This window comes from Scaptodrosophila lebanonensis, unplaced genomic scaffold (assembly GCF_003285725.1).
Source record: "Scaptodrosophila lebanonensis strain 11010-0011.00,11010-0021.00 unplaced genomic scaffold, SlebRS2 tig00000024-arrow-pilon, whole genome shotgun sequence".
NCBI classification, from domain to species: Eukaryota; Metazoa; Arthropoda; class Insecta; order Diptera; family Drosophilidae; genus Scaptodrosophila; species Scaptodrosophila lebanonensis.
This window is the reverse complement of record NW_022060538.1, coordinates 6,647,049-6,670,527: the sequence shown is the minus strand read 5'-3', so window position 1 is coordinate 6,670,527 and position 23,479 is coordinate 6,647,049. Positions and strand designations below refer to the sequence as shown.

Here is a 23,479-nt window from a genome sequence, read left to right as displayed (position 1 = left end):
TCTCTTACCAATGTCAAATTTTCAGCTAATGTAATCAGCCGTTTTAAACGCACATTCAAAACACACATAATGTCCGAAGATCTGGATGAACTCTTTCTCTCGCCCATACCCGCGCCCACGGCCCGCGAACTTCAGCAGTGCATACTGTTTGGGTTTCGACGGCGTCTCTATCCCGGCCAAATACTCGAGGAGTGTCGCAGCGCCTTCGGGCCATTTGCCCCAAGTGCTCAGTATGTTTCCCAATGGTATCAGCGCTTTCAAGATGGCATCTTCACCATCGAAGACGCTGAAATTGATGGGGATCCTGATCAGGCGGCTTGGTGCGGTCGCACGCCCACCACCTGCAGTGATTACGATGATAATCATGAGCACGAAGTGGGCTTAGATCAGTTGCCGCTTGTCATACAGAATGATTGCGATGATAGCGATGAGGAGGATGAGGAAGACGATGATAGTTATGGTAGTGATGGGAACGTTATTGGTTATTGGCGAGGCTATGGCTATCTGGGTCCCAAACGCAGGTACAGTTGATGGGTATATCGACTCTTAACTAAGTAGATCTCAATTATATGCACATAGGGGTACCGTTATTTTAATATCCATTGACTTATATCGATCCTATGTTTTATCTTACAGCGTTATGTCCATCAGCGGCCTGCCTCCATTGCCCAAAAGTCTCAGCGGTTTTAATAAATTGCTTGGCTCCGATTCTGGCCTCTTGAGCGATGTGGATGCACAGCTTGAACATAACAATAACAGCAACAACAATAAGGAGAACGACAGCAGTAGCGGCAACAAACTAGCAATCCAAAAAGATAGTGATAACAACAACAGCAACAATCAGCAGCTCCCCGCTAAAGATAGCGACGATAATGTAAACGATAAATCAGCGGCTCTGGCGTTAAAAGCAACAGCGTCCAATGCAAATGAAAGCGAAAACACAACATCGGCAGTAGCACCGACAACAGCAATAGCAACAGCAACAATAACAGCAGCAAACACAACAACAACAGGAGCGACAACAACATCAGCTAACAGCTCACCTGTAAAAGCTGCAACAACAGCAGCAACATCGCCAGCGCCTCTTGCCACCAACGGCAGCACCTTGGATGCGCAGCTAGCGACGCTGAGAAAGGAAATGGTAAGTTGATTGGCCTTAAGACTTAAGCTATGCTAACTTAAAGCGACTTTTGGGCACGTTATTTGCATGAGAAATGTGGCCATAAAGCCACTGAAATTCTGCTACTGTCTACTATTAAAGTGAAAACAGTGAACAGTGAAAAACACTTAAGGGAAATAAATCTATTGAAAGTGTTGAGAAAGTGTGATGCCAGAATTTAAATCACACAATTGAAGCATTCACTTTTATTCTAGAACACTTACGTTTGGAAGTAAAGGAATAGTAATAAGGTTTATGATTCCTGTGAACTAGGGATCTCATAATTGAAGCAAAAAATGAAGCAACACATTTTGTAAATGAATAAATAATAAAAAGAATTGAAATGGGGCAAATACAATAGCACGCCCGGCATTATCTATCTATCTTGCACTTGCTAGATAGCTTTCTACATCATGACTTCTAATCCCTCTAAGTAACTCGGATAAAACATTTTCACTTAACTACCAGGGCGCTCTCTGAGTTTTGGACAAGTCACTAATGGATAATGTTGGCCAATCGTAGGCAAAGTTTATTTCTACTACATTCTTGTTACCAAAAGTGAGGTTAATACTTCAGCTAGATTTTTGCTTACGAAGTAATTATATAAGCACTTAATTTTTATACCCTGTACCCATAGGGTAAAAAGGGTATATTAGGTTTGTGCAAAGTATGTAACATACAGAAGGAAGCATCTCCGACCCCATAAAGTATATATATTCTTGATCAGCATGACGAGAGAAATCGATCTAGACATGTCCGTCCGTCTGTCCGTCTGTCCGTCCGTCTGTCCGTCTGGATGAACGCGAGGATCTCAGAAACTATAAAAGCTAGAATAACCAAAGTTGGCATCCAGATTCTCCTAGATCCGAGTAAGGACGAGTTTATTTTATTTTTTTAATTTTCCCCCCCTTCCCCCGCTGCAGAATTTCGTCAATAGCGTCTACATTTTAAATGCTACCTAAACCAAACTTTGCACACATAATTTATAAATTATCTTCTGTTGTTTAAAATTTTATTCAATTCTGTCAATTCTAAGAAAAGTTATTAGCGAAACAAATTCTCGCCAGTAGAACCCCCACAAACTGCAGCAAAAAGTTCGCTCTTCTTCTTTCTCTTTTTGCTGCTGCTTTGGGCGCATATAACTCAGTGACGGAAGTTTACCTGGGTACAGGGTATTACACTGTCGGGCTTGCTCGACTGTAGCGTTCTCTCATGTTCCATTTATGTCTCTTCTGTAAGATCTCTTCCATTGATTCATTATTAATTTCAATCTAAAGCCACTCTAATACACGTTCAATAATAGTACCACATTATTCTACAATACCTATTTCTAATCTATTTGTCTCCAGTTTATTTTTATTCATAGTTATTAATTTAACATATTTTATAGTAAAATAATTTAGTTGTTCGATTAGAAGAATATATGATTCTAAAAGGTTAATATAGCTGACCCAATTTTGTCTTATCCAACAAATCAACATTTTCATTCTAGGGAAATAGGTTTTAAACATTTGTAATTGGACGTAGAAACAAAGGGAAAAAATAGGTTTGAATTGAGTCGTTTTTGCAGGGAATGCAAACATTTCGTCTATAGTGATTAAGAAATGTCAGGGAAGCTTGTGATGTAAACGCGCTGCAATATTTTATTTTATTTAATTTTTTGTGTTATATGAGCAATATTTTATTTGTTATAATATATTTTTATTTCACTGCCTAAGTAGTGTTGCATTTTCACTGAAAATAGAATGGTTCTTAGGCAAATTTCACTGTAGAATTCATGAAATGTGTTTGTGGTTTGGGCACGGCGGAAATGATTTGAAATATGAATGCATATTTATAAGTGTGTGTGTAAGTGGCTTCACGTCCATCTCTCTACACACTCCTAGTGTGTGCGTGTGTGTATCTGTGTGTGTGCTTGGCTCACTCTAAAGAAATTTCACATTACCTTATACTCGTACATACATATGTATGTATGTATGCCGGCGCATATAAATATAATTGACTGGTAAAAATTCTCCACATTTCGTCTGCACATTTTTCATATCTTTGCTTTCGTTCACTTTTTCATTTTTCACATTTTACTTTTATTATACGTATGCACTATTGTTGCTGTTAATTTTTGTTTTGGTAGTCGCCACCAAAAGTTGCATTTCAGTTGCAGCTTTCTACCACTTTTGTTGACGTTGCAATGACGGATGGCTAGCCTAGGTGTGCATTGCCGCCTGCCCTTCCTTCACCCCACCATCGACCAATTTCGATTATTTTCGATTCTCGGTTGTTTTTTTTTTCCGCCTGATGATGGGCGCGCTTTTATTATTGTAATTTGCTCAAGACCTGCCATAACGGCAGATCTTCCGCTCAACGAAAAAGAAAGTAAACTAATGTCAAAGGCAAAGCAACTTTTCAAACTATGGTCGCCGTCACACAGTCAAAGAGTTCATGAATATTTGTGCGTGTTAAATACACGGCGCTTTGAACTCTGACATTGCCGCTCATTTAAAGTGAATAAAACGTCCATAAAACATTCAAATGAGCTGCATTAGGTCAGAAGCAGCAGCAACAACAAGAACAACAACAACAACAACAACGACAGAGCGAAAAAAACAAATGAAATGAAGCTTTTGTTCATTTAACAAAATTTGCAAAGCAATTAAGCACGATATCTCAAAGCGGCGAACAGTGAAAAATATTATAAAGAAAAAGAAGAAGAGAGTTGGGGGAGAGATAAAAAATAAAGGCGGTCTGACATTTGGCCACGAAGCCAAGCACTTTGTCAAAGTTGAAAATGGTCGGCAAGGCACTTGAAAATTTGTTGTGAGACGCGACAGACAAACTGATGGATGGATGGATGAATGGATAGTATGGATAGAGGCAGGGAGCAGTAATAATTGCACTTTATCACAGAAACGTTGGGCAAGCATCCCATAATATAATATACGAGTATATGTATAAATTCATTTTAGGCACTTGAGAAGTTTTATTTAGAAAGTCTTAAGCACTAGATATCAAAAGAATGATCCAATCAAGTGCCGCCCAGTTTGTTGTCAACACTTGAGAGTGGGCAGGTGCTCCACTTGGCCCAAAGCCTACTTCCGTTTTACTTTTCTCACTCCACTCCACACATCAAATCATGCGCACGGCAAAAATTTTTGCAATGCGTTCGAAGTTTGACTGAATGGGCTGTTGGAATTGTGACACGTTTGCCAACTGCCAGCAACCAACAGCCAACAGCCAAGAGCCAGCTGGGCACGAAGCCAAGAAAATGGCCAACAGCCATTCAGCGTTGGCTGCCAAAGCGCTTGACGCGTTTTGCTCTTGACCAAGCGTCGTGCAAATTGCAATCGTTGTCTGAGCCGCGCTGACACTTGATTTGTAATTTACCTTTTATTTTTTCTTCTTAATTTGTTTGTTTGCAATTAAATAAATTAAAATTTTTATGCGCTTGCGTAATGCACTTGCTTTGTAGCTTGTTTTTTTTTGTGTGATATAAATACATACGAACATGGTTAGATTAGTTTTAGTTTTTCGGAAGGTCTACGAATTGATCATTAAAATATATACTTTGAAAAACACATTTCTGAGCTATATTTTATCCAATTATTTTAATTCATCTCAAGCTCCCACCTTAATAAATGCAGTTATATACCTGTTCTTTCTTTAACTTTTATTCATAAAGTATCTCCAGGAAACTCTTAAGGGGCTAGCTAAACTGTACCTTTTTTCTCGGCTTACTAATTTAATTACGAGTATTTAATGATCGTAAATAATAGTAATAATTTGCACGAATGACTTGTTTGTTTATAAAGATACTGTATTACATTTTCAATCAAATTTAGGCTTACTTCTATGCCACGAAGCAAGTATAACTTACTCAGCTATTGTGTTACACATTTATTGCAAATATTGTTCGATTTGTGTATAAATATTAATCATACGCCACGTGGTTGTTCTATTACATACGAGTAAGTAACTATTTACTGTTAGTTTGCTCGCAATGTATAAAAAAAAGAACCAGTCTAGCTCGCTTGTTGCAAACATATTGTGGCACAGTTGTTACCAACACCTTTCAGCCAGCTGGCTAATCTAAGCCGGAGCTTAAGTCAGAGCATAAAGCGTATAAGGCGCAAAGTTTAAACCTTTCACATTTTTAGTTGCCATATCTAACGAGCAGCGACCTTTTCGATATAAAGAACCTGTTTAAACTTGTCTTTAAGATACTAGCTGCATGTGTACTACAACTGTGTGTGTATGTGTAGGCGTAGGTGTAAAAAAAAGAAACAATCATGCTCTATGCTAGGAGCGGCACGTCGCCGACAAGCCACGATTCGAAACTTCTGACAAAATGGTTTTGCGTTTGTGCCTGCCTGCCTGGCCAAAGTTTAAATGACTTTTTGTTGCAACAATTTTGGCCTTTTTTCTGTTAGCTGCTGCTCTAGTCCGATTAAGGCGCACCAATTTCTGTGCCACAAAACTAAAGCAGCGCACAAGACATTTAAGCCATTTTGCTATTTGGCAATATGCAAAAATGCCAGTTGTGCAATAAAAGAAAAAATTGTGCCTTGGATTGGATTGAGTTGAAATTTTGGGCATTTTGTTGGGCCGGGCGTCGTCGATTGGGAAGTGACAGCAGCTGTGACGTTGTTGTTTTCCATAGTCCGTTACCTGTTGCCGCCACAATTATATTACAACAATAGTTGCTGTTATGTCTTGTTACCAATTACACCACACAATTTTTTCTTTCTCACTCTCTCCCTTCTGCGAGTATCTGCTATTGTTTTGTGCTTCGACTAATTTCACGCGTTCGCGTAGACGCCGTATGTTACCAATTTGCAGCTAGTGATGAATTGTGGAGATCGATGTAGTAGGAAGGGATAAATTTTAAAATGTTAATATGAATATAAGTAGGTTCTGTGGGTTTTAATTTCATATTAATTACACTAGTCTTGTTGTACAAACATTTGTCAGTAATTCCATAACAAAACTGGTTTCATGAATTTTATTCTTTTGGTTATTGATTAATTATGTGATTCATTTTAATGTTTCGAATAAACAATTTGTGTATATCGTCATTACTTCCTGTAGCAAGTATTTTTGACAATTTAAATAAATAATCAGGGCCAAGAAAGCGACTTTAGCCCAAATGAATCGCTGCTTTGATGTAAATCTAGAGAATGCTTGATTTCCAGGTAGATTATTAATCTTTCGTATTGATATAAAACTAAATATCTTAGATTACTTTTATATTTGCTGAGACTATAATAAAATTATCGCTGCCGATTATTTACAACGAAGATTACTTAATTAAGAATTAAGCGATAAATTTTTTGCTGCATTTTACTGAAGTTCCTATTTGAAATTCCCACAGATTCCATTGCATTCCCTTAGAATTACTTCATGGGATTCGGTTCATAATATTTTGGGAAGAGAAATAGATTTTGTTAAAGTAAGTCAACTTAAATACAAGTATGTTATGATTCGTAAAACATTTATTACACTAACATATGTGTGGGCTTATAATGGAAATGTGGAAGTCGCTGATTCATGTGGGATTCCCATTTTAAACAATGTTATATTTTAATTCTCAATATGCCGATTTATTAGCTGGATAAATTGTGTTAAATAAATTTGGTTTTAAAACCTATAATTTCACTAAAAATATGTCGTTGAAAAATGTGTCTGTTTCGAAAACACGACTATTAATAAAAGAGCCTAATAATATTCTGAAACGATGCTCTACAAGTTTCTCTACACGATTTACTACAGGATTTTCTACGCGATTCTCTACTCGATTGTTTTAAAGGAAAAAAACTCACGATATGGCTCATCGTGTAAGCGCTTGACATATGGAAATAAAACTTTGTGCTTAATCGTCTACACTGAAAAGAAAAATGAGTTTATTTTGCAAGTTCGGCTTTAAACAAAGCCATACTTGTATATGTACATGGACTTGTATTATGTGTATAGGTAAGAGCTTTAGCTGCCATCGATTTTTGTACTCTACACGTGATCGATAGATGATAACTATCGATGTTTCCTATTTGACGTATATGTATATGTACATCACTATCTTGGATACCGATGTCTGATGCGAAGGCGCGCGCACCCAATGACATAGTAATTGGTCATTTCATTGTTTTTGCGCTTTTGTTTTGTTTTATTTCTCTTCGTTTTTCCCAATGCACAAACATTTAAATTTACTCGCTTACAATTATGGTGGGGCCTGTCGCCGATATTTCCCATGTGCATGTTGTTGTTGTTGTTGGCGTTGTGTGATTTTTTTCCTCAGCAATTTTTGCGGTTGAATGATTAACGATTCAGGTTGTGCGCGGTGGGTGTGTGTGCGAACATTTGTGTGTTGGTGTTGGTTCGTGTGTATGCAGCAATTATGCTAGTTGGCCGCTTTTGCTTTCAATCGTCTTGCCAAGCAGTTTGCATTGCAAAAAAAAAAGAAACAACTTGAAATCCAAAGAAATTGATACGTTTTTTTCAACTTATCCGTGTACCTATTTATTTGACGGTCTTTGTGCTCAATTATTATTAAACCGAAAGTAAATATTTATTGTACTATTTGCTGAAGGTCGCAACAACATACCGATCATTATTGTTATTTTTATTATTAGTGAGTTCAACTTTCAAAAGTGACATACCAGAAGATTACGCAATAGCCATAAATTGGAGCAGAAAATACGCACAGCATTTGCAAATTGCTTGGCGATTTACTTATTTAAATGAAGTACTTAAAATGCCTGTTATTTCAAAAATGTAAAAAATATGTTGCCATACTTTTTTGAATGAAGGAGAGTACATTTAAATTATCGAAGCGTAAGAAAGCTTCGATGAATTGATCAAACTAATTCAATAAAACAATTCTTGATGATACCATCCTCAATTATGTTAATTCTATTTAACAAATTCTACATTTGACAAATTTATTATCGAAATTAAAACTGCAAGTACAAGTACTTTTGCTTTACAATTTGCCTACCAGTTATGTTGTTATGTGTAGTCTTTGATATTTTCTTAAAACTTTTGATCTGTTAGAGAAAACAATCACTTGTTTTGTTTTTGTACATTAATATACAATAATCAGGGTCCAAAATTTTGAAATTAAGAATAAATAGAACTATTATCTTTTTTAAACTTTTATGTTCAAACTTTTAATTTGATATCGGTGCGAAGGAAATTAGATCCAAAGTTTCAACAAAAATCGTTGTAATAGAGCTTATCTGGCAAAGGGTGATGAGGGAGCAGGGTATACTTGAGTCGAGTTCTCGCAACAGTAACATTTTATTCGTTTTAGTATGAGTTTGAAATGTGTGTGTTTGATAGAGACTTTCTGAGAATTGTGACCGCTTCGATTGAATTAAAGTGATTAACGTGCCTATGCCGACTGAACTTAGAATCCTGATTCTGCATTAACTCAAGATCCGGCTTAATCGTTGGCTAATTGCAGCTTTTCTTTCATCAATACTTGCAGCCAATTAGCGCAGTTACAATTACGCGCTCAGTGGCTTGTTCAGTGATTGGCTTCGACAGCTATGTTACTGCAGCTGCTGTTGTGGTTGTTATTGTGGTTGTTGTTGTTGTTGCTTGGCACCCCTGATGATTAAGTAATAAACTTTGTAATGCAATACAATGCATAAAAAAGCCAAAAGCCCAAAGCAACAAAAAGGTAAGAAAAACAGGAGTAACACTAATCAGCGCACATGAAGCGCACGCCGCAATTTCATGCGCATGCGCAGCCATTAGGCCAACAAACTGAGCCAGCAAGACAGCAAACTATGCCAGCTAGCTAGCTATCCAGCCAGCTAATTTATGTGGTTTTTGTGAGTTGTGCTGCGTCTTCAAGCGTTATGGTTTCAAATTAAATTTATGATGAACGCAAAAAGCAAGAAATGTGAAAAAACCTTTCTGGTAATAAAATAAAGGGGCACATTAACAGAAGAGCTTTGCTGAGCTGGGCAGAAAAGCTAAACTCCAGAGTCGGCCCATCGGCCCATCGGCGTCTGTGAGAAATGCATCAAAGCATGAAATGAGTTTATGGCTTTCATAAAACGGCCTTGAACGCGCCATGACGCATTTCTGCGTTCTTTCTATCTTGCAGCTCATTTTCTTTTAGCCGTCCAAGACGTCTGTCTGACTGTCTTTCCAATTCTTCTCACTTGTTTCACTTTATTTGGCACAAACTAGTGGCTTGGCACTTCAGAATGTTGCCATTATTTATGTTGTTGCTGTAAAAGATGCTGTTCATTCGTTGCGCATAATTTGCATGCGTTTCTAATTCGTTTTGCTTACTTACTTAGATGGTCACGTTTCTTGATTTGTGTACTGCTGACTTAGCAGATTTTGATTTGCTGATGAAGTTTAATGAACTCTCTAGCAAACTACTTTAGCATTACATACCAGTTAGATAGATAGTAGATAATGATTTCGCCAGAACTTAACAATGTCTTTCTTTTTGGCTTCCTGTACTTGTGACTCTTCATCTAAGCTTGTTTGTGCCGTTCGGGCTTGGGGTCAACGTCAGCCAAAAAATTGTTGTATAGTAGTATATAGTATAATCGCAATTCTTGTTCCCCCAATTAAAAATGTGCCATTTACAAGACAATACAATTTCTGCATGCATCATGCCCAGCAATTTATTTACATCATGCAAAATCAGTCAGTGGAACCAATGTCAGCCATAGTCCAAGTCCGATTATATCACCCACAGAGTATAATGTCCAGGTCCAGGCTGTTTTATGTTTTTTTTTTTTGTTTTTGGTTAGAGGGCCTCTTCAGTTCCAGGTGAGTGTGTGAGTTGCGCCGCCAACATGGCATGCATAATTAATAGCCAAATGAATTTCGCGCTGGCTTGTGCCACTGACATTGAGCTCCATCGTCGTCGTCGTCGTCATCGTCATCGTCGTTGTCTTCGTCATCGTCATTATGGTCCCGGGCATGGCTGAGAAGTCAACCAAAACCAATGCAGGATTGACTCACCTTTCCGACTGCTTACTGATGAAGGTGCCTCAACTTTTTTGTTTCAATTCTGCACTTTATAAAAAAGAGTATTATGTGTCTTGAGGAAGGTATGACTTTTTTATAATAATGATAAACATAAATAGGGTTAAGGTAAATGTTACGATCACTGTTCACTCTTTAGTGGGAATAAAAGTGAATTCATGTCTAACTGATTGCAATATATATATGTATATCTAAAAAGCACATAATCTGTTTTCATGGGACGGTGATTTACTAAATTAATTGCAAATTAACTAGTATATCCTTTTACCCCTTGGGTACAGGGTATTGATATCATTAAAACAACAATACTTAAGTGTGAGTACCTCTCTTAGATCGTTTCTTTTTTATCCGTTATCTCTAATTTACCAGGCTCTCTTTATAGCTCTCTCTGTCACGCATTGTTTTTTAACATTCCCTTATGTGGTTTCTCATACTAAGCGTCTTCAATCATAGGAGGAACTCGACTTTACGTTCATTTATTTCCAATACTGGGCAAACAGTTTCGAGCCTCTAGCTTTATCCTCTTCATCCATATTTTAGAGAAGCTTTTATTATAAGAGACAACAATAACAACTAAACAATATTATTAAAATAAAAATATTCATTCATTCTATACAAGATTTACAAATTTTTTGAAAATATATTATTTTAAGCTGATTGGCATATTTCGAAAATATTTAATCAATAGTATAGAATGAGATATTTCTTTGATGTTTTAAAATATTATTTCTACAATTATGACGAGATAAACTACAATATTCGTAACTATTTGTGTCTCATCTATTATTATATAGAAACCATTTTAAACTATTTCATTCATTAGATATTGGTCAACGGAAAGCTTTTACACCCCCTGAAATATTTAGACACCAAATGTAATTTATTTTCAAATATCTGGGCCCATTGGGTAAATTCTAAATCTGTCTGATAAATGTTATCAGAAACAAAAATTTTCCATTAATTTATGTATAAGTATATAATTCTTTCATTTGATATAATATTCAATACATTTGAAAAATTTGTTTGCCTGTCTGACCATAACTTAAGAGTATTAAGTATTTTTATTCGAATTTATAGAAATTAGTTCCCATCTATAAATATGTAACACAGTTATACAATACCTTGGGAGGCAATTTTAGAAATCTATTCCAAAGAGTATTCCATATTCGACTCAGTGGCTTTGTTTTGTTTTGTTTGTTTTTGTGTGAGTGTCGCTGTGCCTGTCAGGGGCCACACACACTAATGATCTGCGTGGCGGGCCCAGACGCGCAATCGCAGTTCACCAGCGACTGCAATTGACGCTTGGCTGGCTTTTGGGCCAACAAACGCCCCCGGTCCCGACACTGGCAATAGCACCGCCCCTCCCTCCCCTCCCGCCGCCACAACTACAACAACCCATCGACCGTTGAAGCATGCCTGGCTGGCACCTGCAAAAATAAACCATAGAATTTTGTGGTGGAAAAAGGCGCTGGCTAAAAATAAAGTTGCAGAAATGTAAATGCCCTTTAAAGAATGAGGAATTGCAGGAAAGGCAGAAGTTTATTTGGTACAAAATTAGCAACACTGAGCAGCATGATGCTTAAATACATTCGTTGGATTGCAATTCTTGTTGGCCTTTCACACAGGAAGCGTTCGTGCTAAGAAGCACCATCTGGCCCGAACAGAAAATGAAAAGCGAAAGTAATGCGGCAATAATGGGACTGCAATTGTCACCAAAATTGTTATTATATAATTTTACACTCAATAAGTTTGTTAATAATTGTGACAAGAGTGACGTGAACATGAACATGGCGGCATCATGTCGAGGGCGTCACTGTCACCAATTAACTTGGCCAGGAAACATGGCACAACATTGTTGGGCTCACATTTTTTCATTTGCTTGTCGTTTGCATGTTGCCGTTGTCCATGTTGTTGTTGCTGTTGTTGTTGTTGCAGATTTCTTTGTCTAATGTCTTGGCAATAATGGCAGTAAACTAACTTGCTAATGCTTTGCGACTTGGCTAACTTCTTGCGTGCTCAGGAGTGTGCGAGTGTGTTTGGGTGTGTGTGTGAGTGTTTGTGTGTGTGCAGCTGAGTGTAAAACTAAAAACTGAACATGGATTTCATTTTATGAATTTACAGCCATTTGTAACGCTACAATAATTTGCACAAGGGTGTAGTCCATGTTTGCAAAATACAGAAAATGCAATAGGAGAATAGAAAAGTGTGTGAAAAGTTAGGACGACTTTAACGATTTCATATTAAGATGTAATTTGCTTTGACTCTGATTAATGATATGTTCATGTAGGGAATACGTTAAAATATTATAAGAAAAGTAAACTTCCACATCACAAACTGCACAAAGTTTCCAAGTTTTTGAGAAAGCAATACGTACATGTTTTGTTTTGCACCAAGATATTTTAGAAGAAATGATCTTACTAGCTCAGAATACTGACTGAACTTCTGATTAACAGGCAGCAGAATGGGAGTGATTTTGAATTTAAAAAAGGCTCCTTTAGGAAACAATTCGTAGCTTTAGACACCTCTAAAATGTATTCAGTAATTATATCATTATTTCTACAAATTATTACACCATTCTATTATTTAAAAGGATAAAAGTGATGAGATGATGGTGTTTATAATTGTTCTCTGTAACCAACAGATAAAAATTAATTTTCATGAAGTTTGCGCAAAGTATTCCCATATAACAGGCAGTGGGAACCATCTCCTACCCATCTCTACTTCAAATATTATCTAACTCGGTATATTTTAAGAAAAGTTATTAGCGAAACAATTTTACTCCCATATTACGTCTGAAACCTGCAGCAGCCAATTCTTTTATCTTCCTCTCTCTCTCTCTAAAACCATTTCTTATTTCTTCGGTTATAGAAACAGCGATGGTTTTTTTTATTTTTTTTTTTTAATTGATAGTAGTTTTTTTTTAACTGAGTGTTTTTGTTGAATGAACTTTGGCACGCTGGATTGCAAGGCATTTGAAACTTACATTTGGAATGCCTTTGAGTCAAAAAATATCCTACAGCGCTGACCAACCTTATGTTTTGCCCACCTATTAAAAAAAGAATTATTAAATGTACTGATAAGCTCGTCTCATATAAAATTTTCGGAAATCAATAAGATTACTTTAAAAATAAATTGTTTACAATACTGAGTTGTACAAATAATGTTTACAAATTTACCTCTTTATGTATCAAATATTTGTATGTTTGTTCGATTCAATTCAATTCCATATATACAAGTATGTACATTCTGTTATCGTTTCATTACCCCTTTGACCAGCCACGCCACTGTTTGACTGTCTTGGCCAGACTTTGCGCTCAACTCAAATACAATTTGTTTGCTCTTTTGCTCAGTTTTTGACTGTGGTATTATTTTTGCTTTATTTTGATTTCGTTTTGCCTTCCGTTCCGCAAAAGCAAACAATATGGCGACTGGTGGCCTGCTGCGATTTGCTTTGGGATTTATAAACAAAATATACCTATATATATATTTCTTCAAATGTTACTTTATGTGTTATTGTTTGATTTAGGCTTTGCCAAATGTCAGCTTTGTAGCAAATGCTGCTTGAGGTTGGAGTGCAATTTGGCCTTTGTGCTGCGTCTTGTAAGCTTTGTTGTTGCAACTGATAGCCTTAATGAGGCAAGGCCTCGTTATTTGTCCATAAGAAGTTTATTCATATATTAATTCAAAAGTACGTATACATAAGTATGTACGAGTATGTACTTTTTTTGTCTTGCGAAGGTTAACATACGAGTATGCCAAAGAAGTTACCAATTGCATATTGGGGATTGAACAATACAGAGCTGCCGCACCCTGCCCCTTGACTCCCCTACTGTGCAGTTGTTTCTTGGCAAACAAAAATTCACGCTGTGTGGCTAATTGTGTGCGCAACTCAGCGAAGCCAAGTTCCGCTTGCAGTTCGCCATAAATAGTATCTGTTGTGTGTTGGAATATTGAAATAAATGTGCTCGATTTAGTACAAACACAAACATATACTATACTGAGTAGTATGCGACTAACGCAATAAAGTCATAAAATATATGATGATGGCTTTCGAATGCAAATGACTTGGGCTTTTTAGTCTAACTAGTTGGATTTTAGCCTTAGACTAGCTGGTGACTATAGCGTTAGTCAGAATGTGGTAAATACGGCATGAAGTTTGGCCAGAGGTGTGGCCCAATTGGCAAACGCGAATTGTTTATGTGTCATCAAGTGCTGCGGCAAATCGGCCATAAAATAAAGCATTAACCATGATACGCGCAATAGACGAAACATTTAACTGATGGCGGCCAAACATGAAAAACTGTTGCTGCCAGCTAAAAGCATAATATAAAATTAATAAAAACTGCATCTGAATATCCCATGAGCGCAAATGCGATCCAAAGTGACAGCAGCAAATGGTCGAAATTAACAGCCCACTGACATGCAAACTAGCTGGAGCTCAGAGGCAGTCGAGAGTTGCGCTTGCAGACTCAATATGTGTAATCAGCTTGGAAATCGGCAACTGCAGAGTAAGTAACAAATGAACAAACGAACAAATAAAGAAACAAACAACTAAGCCGAAAAATGAAGCGCGCGCTGAAGAGCCAAACGATGCAGCGATCAAAATGGTGGCAAAGGAAGTGTAAAGGCAATGAAGGCAGCGGCTATTGTTGTTGGCCAAAAGCCTGTACCGTTTGCACTGAGCGAAAAACATTAAAGGTCTGATGCTATTTGAATTCTGAATCATGAAACACAACTGAGTTGTATTTTAACTGATCATTCTTGATTCGGCCACTTAAATTCAGTTTAACAATATATTTTGTTATGAATAACAATTGAACGAAAATATTTCATCACGTCTCAAAAAATTGAATTTAATAACCATTAAGATGAAAGCCTTATCGAATAAAAATACAAGACAAAGCTACTCTTTATGGACTTTTGTGTCCCAACATATTGTGCGTGTTTACAGGTACAAGAAAAGCACCACCAAGTAACCTTATTTTCCATAATTTTACCTTCCAAAGATAAAATAAATTTAGCCTGCCCCGGTCTAATTTTTAATTTTACTATTCAAGAAACTAAACCACATTAAAGATCGACATTTCCAAGAGCAACAATATGTACTCCGCAAAGGCCACAAAAATCAAATTCAGATCGATTCAACAAATGTATAGTCCCGTTTCTAAATTCCAAGTGATTGAAACATATTTGAACTCTACCTATACTTTTCAAGGCTTTGCAGCAAAAGGGAGCGATTTAAAGATAATTTCGAGTTCAAATTTGTGCAAAACACCTTACTGCTGAAAAATTAAAAAAAAATTTTTTTTTTTAATAAGACAATCAATCAATAATATTTTCAATATTCGCAAATTGGAAAATATATAGAAATAGGCCTTACTTTCACTTTTCTTTTCTTCTTGTTGCAAGTATCAATTGAATGTGTGCGTCTGTCTTCTATATGGGAGTGTGAATTATAAAATCGGCCAGTTTACTCTTATGCCTAGAATTTGATTAGGAAAAAGGTCAAGAGCCATATATTACGTGCAGCTTTCCTAGTATTTCTAGCAACATAGAAATTGAATGTTATCTAATAATTTAATTTTTAATGTTCTTCTAACTCAAACTAAGTCATATATCTGAAACTTAAAAAAAATGTATTTTAGAGACAAAGCTAAGAATTGGAGCATGAAATGAATTTAGCCATACATTTCTCTCAGTGCAAATTGGTGGTTACAATGGCAATATTGCTGTGAACGTGTGGTGTCTTCGTTGTTGTAGCCGCCGCCTTGCGCGCAAGTGAAAGTTTGGCACCCGCTGCACGCTGCACGTTGCACGTTGCGGCATCGCGTTGACAGTTGCACACAAATTACAAAATTAGCGCGCGCATGCAACGCAGTCGGCATCGCAGTCTCCGGCGCAGTCACCATCGATGCCGAAATGCGATTGTCTTCGAGTACGGAGCTGTTGTTGTTTGGGGGCCTGCGCTTCTGGGGCGTTTGTACAATTAGAAAATGGCAAAAGGCAAATGGGGGCAGCGTCGACTACAACAACCACAACAACAACAACAACATAACGTGTACAACAGCGCAACATACGATGGGGGCACAGACATTGGTACAAATGTACATAAAAATATAAATTAACATACACACTGCGGAACACTTCATTTGCCTTGGAGGCTTGGAAAAGCTGGTGGAAAGCGCGCTCTTTCATTGAGCAGAATGCGAGAAGGGGCGGAATAGGATAGTGCCTGGAGGTAGTAGTAGAGGGGGGTGGGGTGGTCTTGCAAAATCAGTTTAGCAATATTTTTGTATAAAAATTGCCATTCGGCATTGCTTTTCTGCCTAGCGGCCACAACATTATGGCTGATAAATCAAGCAGTGACAAATATGTTGGTTGTTTGTGGTTGCTTTCTTTGCTAATAAATAAATGTTGCAGATAGTTTGCATTTGGGGGTTGCATTATTTTTAATGCTCGTGGGACCAGCAACAGCCGCAACACTGGAGCTTATGTTGTTGCATCTGCTGTCGAGGTGTTAGAAACAACAATATTTCAACACATGTGCAACACACAACACTCATAAGTATATAAGTTTTGCTACACTATGCTATACTTAAAACTTTTATGTGCTGTTTATTGTATATGGCCCGTAAAATGCTTCCCAGGTTTTTGCTCTCAGCACTCACGCAAAGGTACTAAAATTTATTTTTTATTTCACAACGTTCCTACGCCTGAAATATGTGAGATTGCTACCCGAGAGTGTATATTAGAATATCTGGAGGGGACTGCTTGAGGATTTAGTTTTATTTCTTAGTTTCGATTGGTGGCTCCTTTATTGCCAGTAAAGAGCGGTTTCCTGTCTCTGGAGAAGTAAATGTTTTGAGATAATTTATTGAAGGTATTAATTAGAATGCCGAAATTGTTGTTTTTGTATAGAATGGCTCACAAAATTAAAAATGGGCAAAACTATGCAATATATAGTAATCCACAATTGCATTACAAATTAATGGAAAATAATCAGATTGAAGATAATTTCTTTGCCCGAGAAGCGACACAACCCCGTCTTTTCTATCGTCTACATAAAGCTATCGAACCAACTCCAAAGCCAATTAAAGCGCATTATTCTACCAACTGGTTTATGCGTATTATCAATATAAACAGCATAACGCATTGGTATGGCAATTCACATAATAATAGCCATGCCATGAATGGTCAAGTTATTCAACGCATACGAGCTAAGCTCGACTTTAAAAAAGAATCAGCGAGCAAAGCATTGCTTAAAACTGAAACTGTGAAGCCAAAGTGTATTACTACTATAAGGTAGATAAGTATTTATTTATATTTATTATGCACAAAATATTTCAATTAATCTAAACAGAGTCAATTAATGAGGCCTTTTCTTCAATTTCTTCCATTTTTGCATCGAAAAAGGTTGAGAAATACTTGCGTATCGAATTTTACACACATTCCAGACAGACTTTATTCAATTGTAGGTAATTCTCTAAACAAATGCATTGATTAAGAAATGTTTGCCATTAATACAAGTACTCAGGCTTTTGTTTTTCCTCCGCATAAACATACTTTATGTTGCGTATTACATATTTGTGCTACATGGCTGCTCTTATGGTTGTTTTTGTTGAAGCAGCCTGTTGTATTGTCTTTTTGTTTGTTTAGCTTATCAATCAGTGTGTCTATGAGGATGTTTGTGTGTGTGAAGCAAGAAATGTATTTGTATTTGTTTGTTACATAATAATTCGCATTGCAGGCGACGCTGCGCAAGTTTCGAGAGCTGTCCAAGTGTTTTATTTATGTGCACACACAGTCCGCATTTGGTCAGCACTAGTATATTTCTTCTTTTTTTTTGGCTACTGTTTGTTGGAAGGCCCCTCAGGCAAGTCTGGTGGGCAACTGGAGACTGGTATGTGCGTGTGTGTGAAAAACTAGTTGCAACTGTGGAGAGAGCGGACTGGAAGGGGATGATGCAGCAGGCTGCACGCAATTTTCCGGCTTTGCGCAATATTTATTGCGTGCTTTTGCCTGAAAGGGCAAACGACACCAAGTGGGGGGTAGGTGGCACATTTTGTGGCAAGTAAATCGTGCCACAGATCTTAAGTATGCAACGGCTTAAGAACTTCAGCCTTGGGCTTAGCCACTCGCTCACCTGCTTCTTGTATTTCGCACCAATATGCAAATTTATGACACCGTTAGATAAACAGTTATGGGCGAGCGAGTCTCTATGCCACCACTATATAGAATACTATCTGTGACATTTTATCAGACAGCGCTGCTGTGCTGTACGTGCTGCCCAAGCCTTAAGGAGTGTCAGTCCGTCCCTCGATCTCGTCGTCTATCGGCACTTGCTTAGAATGCCACACACGCCCCATACACACACACATATATATATATGTATATATTGTATGAGTGGTCGGTTGGCCCGCAGTACTCTACGTACCATGAAATGAAATGCAAAAAGCAATAAATATGCGAACATATAAAAATATAAGCACAATACATGAAAAGTAAAGAGAAACGACAAGTGCAAAAAATTCCAAAGCTGGCGACAATGTTCTGGGGCCATCGAAATGTCGCAGTTGTTGTTTTTATTATCGTTGTCGCCGCCATCATTGTTGTTGCTGCTTTTGTTATATTGGCCTGGAGCGTAGAAGGTGCGCTTTTTATGTGCATACAAATATTTATGTACATTGTTTTTAAAAGTACTGAACATTTTTGGACTTTCGCAAAACTTTCCAGCCACAAAATGAAAAGTAAATAAATAAGGCAAACATCAACAATTGCCGTTGTTGCGCTTCAGCCAACAACTGGTTTTGTCTTTATTTAAACTTTTGATTTCTATGTATCTATTATATAAGATAGAATGACAAACACATTTCAAATTTGGTTGCAGAACTGGTCGGTTACTTGATAATTAAAATGTCTTTTGCTAATTGAAACAAATTTTTATAAATATGTTATTCCAATCAAAAATTGTGCTTTGGAATGCAAGACAAAGGTAATAAAACGGGTTATTTGATTAAATGATTTTGTAGTATTAAATATTTTTTGTCACAATTTTAAAATGTAATTAACTGATGAGGATAAATTGAGGTTCTTTCTAACACTGGCCTTAACAATCACTAACTTTGAACTGATCGTTGTCGTTCCTCTGTTATTATTCTTCTGCTGTTGTCCCTCTGTTATTATTCTTCTTCTGTTGTCCCTCTGTTATTATTCTTCTGCTTTTATTTCCCCTGTGTTGTTGTCACTGAGCTGTTGATCCTCTGTTACTCGTATTGTTGTTCTGACTCTGCTATTGTCCCTCTGTTGCTGCCCTTCTCGTATTGTTTATCTGTTATTGTTCCTCTGTTATTAGTTATGTTAGTCTGTTACGAAACAAATTTCTTTACTTCTGTCTTAGTTGTAGTCCAGATCTCTATTTAGTGCATTCACTTCGAATTGCTAGGAAATTATGTTCGTATGGGTATTTCATTATCAGAGAATAGTAGTAGGTATAGGATAGTTCGTGTACATTCTCTATCAAGGTCGTGGAAAATCTGTTTACAACACGCTGAAGTGCAACAAAGCGATCTGTGCTGCTGCAGGTGTCAAAATCGACAACAACAACAACACTAAAAATGGCGAGCTTGCTAAATTAAGTTACGGAAAAAGCCGGCAGTGCCATAACAACATTTACAACAACAGCAACAATAACATTCCAACGTTGACAATGGCTAACAAAAGGGGCCGTTTGCATCTCTAGGGAGGCGCTTCCGCATTTGCAGCGCTCGCGATTCGCGGTCGCAAAGTTCACGCCTCAACGCACAAATGTTTTTTGAAGTGATGCCGGCGCGGCTAAGACGCTGGGCCGGGCCCATAGTCCATAGCCTGCAGCCCATAACCATAGCCATGCCCATGCCTTTGTGCTGCTAAAAATACAAGATGCCGCTGCTGCATAATACATGGTAAAAAGTTCTGTCGCAGAGAAGTCGACATCGGCATCGACATCGGCATTTTGTGCAGTTCATTGCCGTTTATTGCCACTGCAGGCATCCGTGGCGCATATGCCTATCGCTGCGATACTTTTAGGGCTTCGGCGCGTTTATTATACAGGCCTATGAGCACACATACATATACATACTATATATATGCATGCATATTTTAAACCATTTTAAGTCAAACAACTAGAAACGTCTAATGAAATGTGCTTTCAGGGCCTTGGTATATATACTTATATTTGCTAATTAAATTTTAGCTGGCATCGATTGGTCGTTTGTGCGCATTTTACGATGTGCATTAGATGATTTTTACAACAGCCCTTCAGTTAAATGCACCATAAGTTATGGCTTAATTGCAGGCATGACAGTTTTTATTTCCACTTTACAGAAAGGAACTAATGAAGAGGATGCCTTGGCATATTCAAAGCTATAATATGTACATTCGAGAATCTTAACTTAAAAATAATGCAAGTGAATACGGATATTCCCTATGGCAGCTAAATTATGTAGTCAATCAAAAGCAAAACAAATGTTGGTGGTAGAAAGAGAAATCAATTTATGTACAGAAGAGATCAGGTTTGCCGAGTTTATGAAGGAAGAATGCTGTAAATGTGAACACATTCCCACTGTATATATTTATAATAACAAGCGGAATGGAAACAATTTTCCCTCCCAAAAAATAAGCTCTTTCTGCCCAAAAAGGGAAAAACTTGTAAAATGAATATTTTTGCAGCACCAATGCAGAGATAATAAATTTCTTAGGGGCAACTGAAATGATAATGGCCCTTACTGATTCTTTAGTTTGTGTTTAAGGTAATTAATGGACAATTGAATATACATATATTTCGATATTTTTATGCTTATATTTAGTTTGGAATCAACATACGATCTGGTCTTAAACCGAACTGGTTGCTATTTTAACTGTTTATTGACTTCTTTCGTTGGCACCGGGCCTGACAATCATTTCCAATGTGGGAATATTAAATATTGCTGTCAAAGACAACGAAAAACAAGATTACCAAAATTTCTCCCACTTAGGGGTCAAATGTTACAAAAATGAATTTAAGTGGTCACGAGAAAATAATGCATTCTAGTTGAAATAAGGAATCAGTATAAACAAAAATTAGCCTAATTAATACAATTTAGGAAATATCGGTTCATAACACGAAGATAGTTTTAAATTGTTAAAGCCAAGTTATTGAAAACTCGTGTATTTTAAATTGAGAATTTAATTATTTTCAAACTCCAATAAGGGAAGTATAAAGATAAAGAGAAAACAGTTAACTTTATTTTTTAATTTAAAACTAAAAATGAAAATATTATTATTTTTTTGTTCGAATACATACAATTACTGCAATAACAGATTATATGCATATCACTGTTTATTTATTTCATATTGCCCAGACATCAAAGTAGTGTTAATTAAATAGTCGTGATATTAGAGAGCTGATGTTTTGTAATAACAATCATATACATAGAGACCAGGCGCCTTGATTTATGCTTGCAACATAAAACATTGCGCTCCACTGCGTATACGTAATATGTGCAATTACAATTGCATCATAAATGGATAATGTTCGATAAACATGCAAAACAGAATTACATTTCAAACTGGAGACAGTCGCACGCAAACTCTGTTATACTGATAATTTCATTTAATCAAGCGAAGCCATCGCACATCTGGCCAGCGGTGATATAAAGACAATGAAGACAGCAGCAAAAGTTACGTTTTCTTGTTCTTCTATCTGCACTGGCTATCAGCATGCATGTCTGTGTCTTGCAAATTTGCATTAATGACTTTTAAAGCATCAGTCTCTGCTCTCCACGCCACTCCACTCCGCCTATCTTTATCTATGCTGCCTGCCTGCCAACGCATCTCATCAGCCGCACGCTTTACTTCCGAAGATACGCAAATGCTGAAGATGAAGAAGTAGAAGCACATGATGAAGAAGGCAAGCATTGCGTGCACTGCGATACATTTTCTTAGTTGATTGCTGTTCGCACAATCAACTGCACAATTGGAGTCGCTTGATTATGCGCTTCACGAAAGGGCACTATGATTTTCGATCGTAGAACGATGCATCACTCTTTTTAAGCCCGGTCAATTTATTTTTGGTCAAATTTCAGCTACCTTTACAACTATGTTCAACAGTGATTGCAGCAACTTGTCTCTATTTTGATTTGTCATATCAATTACCTAAATTAACATATCTTATTCGAACCGAACCAAACATATTTTAACGTAACTAAATTTTATTTAATCTGTAGACATTTAAGGCTATTGCAAAGAATCGAATTTAAAGAATGAATTTATTTTACCTGCAATAAAGTTTGTCTCAACAATAATTACAATTCTGTCTGAAAATTCTATTCACTAAACTTTTCCAGAAAACTAACTATCCTTCGCTCAAATCGATGGCACTATGAACTAACACTTCAGCAGATGTGTGGATGGCGTAGTATCGAGTAGAAGTATTTTAGAATCGAGTAATAACTATTTAGTATATTAGTAGAATATAGCCTATTATTATAAACAATGACTTACTATAAATGACTTTAATTCTTTTAAATTGTCTAAAATATTGCCTGCCTCTTCATCTGCAATTGTTAAGAGGGTAAGAAATTATCGGGAAGAAATATTGGTATCGAGTATTAGGGGTATGAGTAGTGTACTACAGAGCCTTTTAATAGAAACAATAGCTTTACAATGCATACAATATATTATCTATTAATAAAATAAAATATATAGGTAGAACCTTAACTGAATTAAAATTTTTCATTTGTTTGTTTTCCGTTTTGTTGCACTTGTCTTTGTTTATCTTGTCTATGGTTGTCTACCGTTGCTTATGGTTTTCTTTTCAATTTCCATATTTTCACGACACAGAAGCCGTAAAGTTCTGTTTCTGTTCGACCCAAACGCTGTTCTTCCGCAAACAGACTTTACGTGGCCAGGCAAAAGTTTGTTGCCTTCAATTTATCAATATGCAGCTCTCATAACGGTGTGCGATGCGTGTGTGTGAGTGTGTGTTTTTATAGCTTTTTATAGCGAACTGAACAATTCAGAATGTTCTTTACTGCTTTGGCCGGGATTGCTAATGGTTTTCATGTAGTCTGTCTACCTGCCTGCCTGCCTGCCTGACTTTCTGCTGCAATTGGTTTGGCTTGAGACGAAAAACAATGCGGAAATACTATATGGAAAATGTGTTGTATTGGCAAATTGTGGCAACTGGAAAGGCAGATATGGGCAATCATGGGCAATCGATGTTGGGTGGGTGTAACAACAAGTTGCTGCACTTGCCATTTGCCAGCTTTTCCACTAATGCCAATTAAGCGCGCATTA

At 37.0% G+C, this 23,479-nt stretch overlaps 1 protein-coding gene across 2 annotated transcripts in view; it reads left to right on the top strand.

Annotated features, from left to right (window-relative positions):
* Positions 1-23,479, top strand: part of LOC115620913 (formin-J) — a 59,162-nt gene that overhangs the window by 29,739 nt on the left and 5,944 nt on the right. The window contains exons 2-3 of one of the 2 annotated variants that reach the window (XM_030514409.1): positions 26-521; positions 637-1,141. In XM_030514409.1, the coding sequence (XP_030370269.1) occupies positions 26-521; positions 637-1,141 (1,001 nt within the window). The remainder of the gene's footprint in view (positions 1-25; positions 522-636; positions 1,142-23,479) is intronic. The other variant, XM_030514408.1, reaches the window with a different exon arrangement.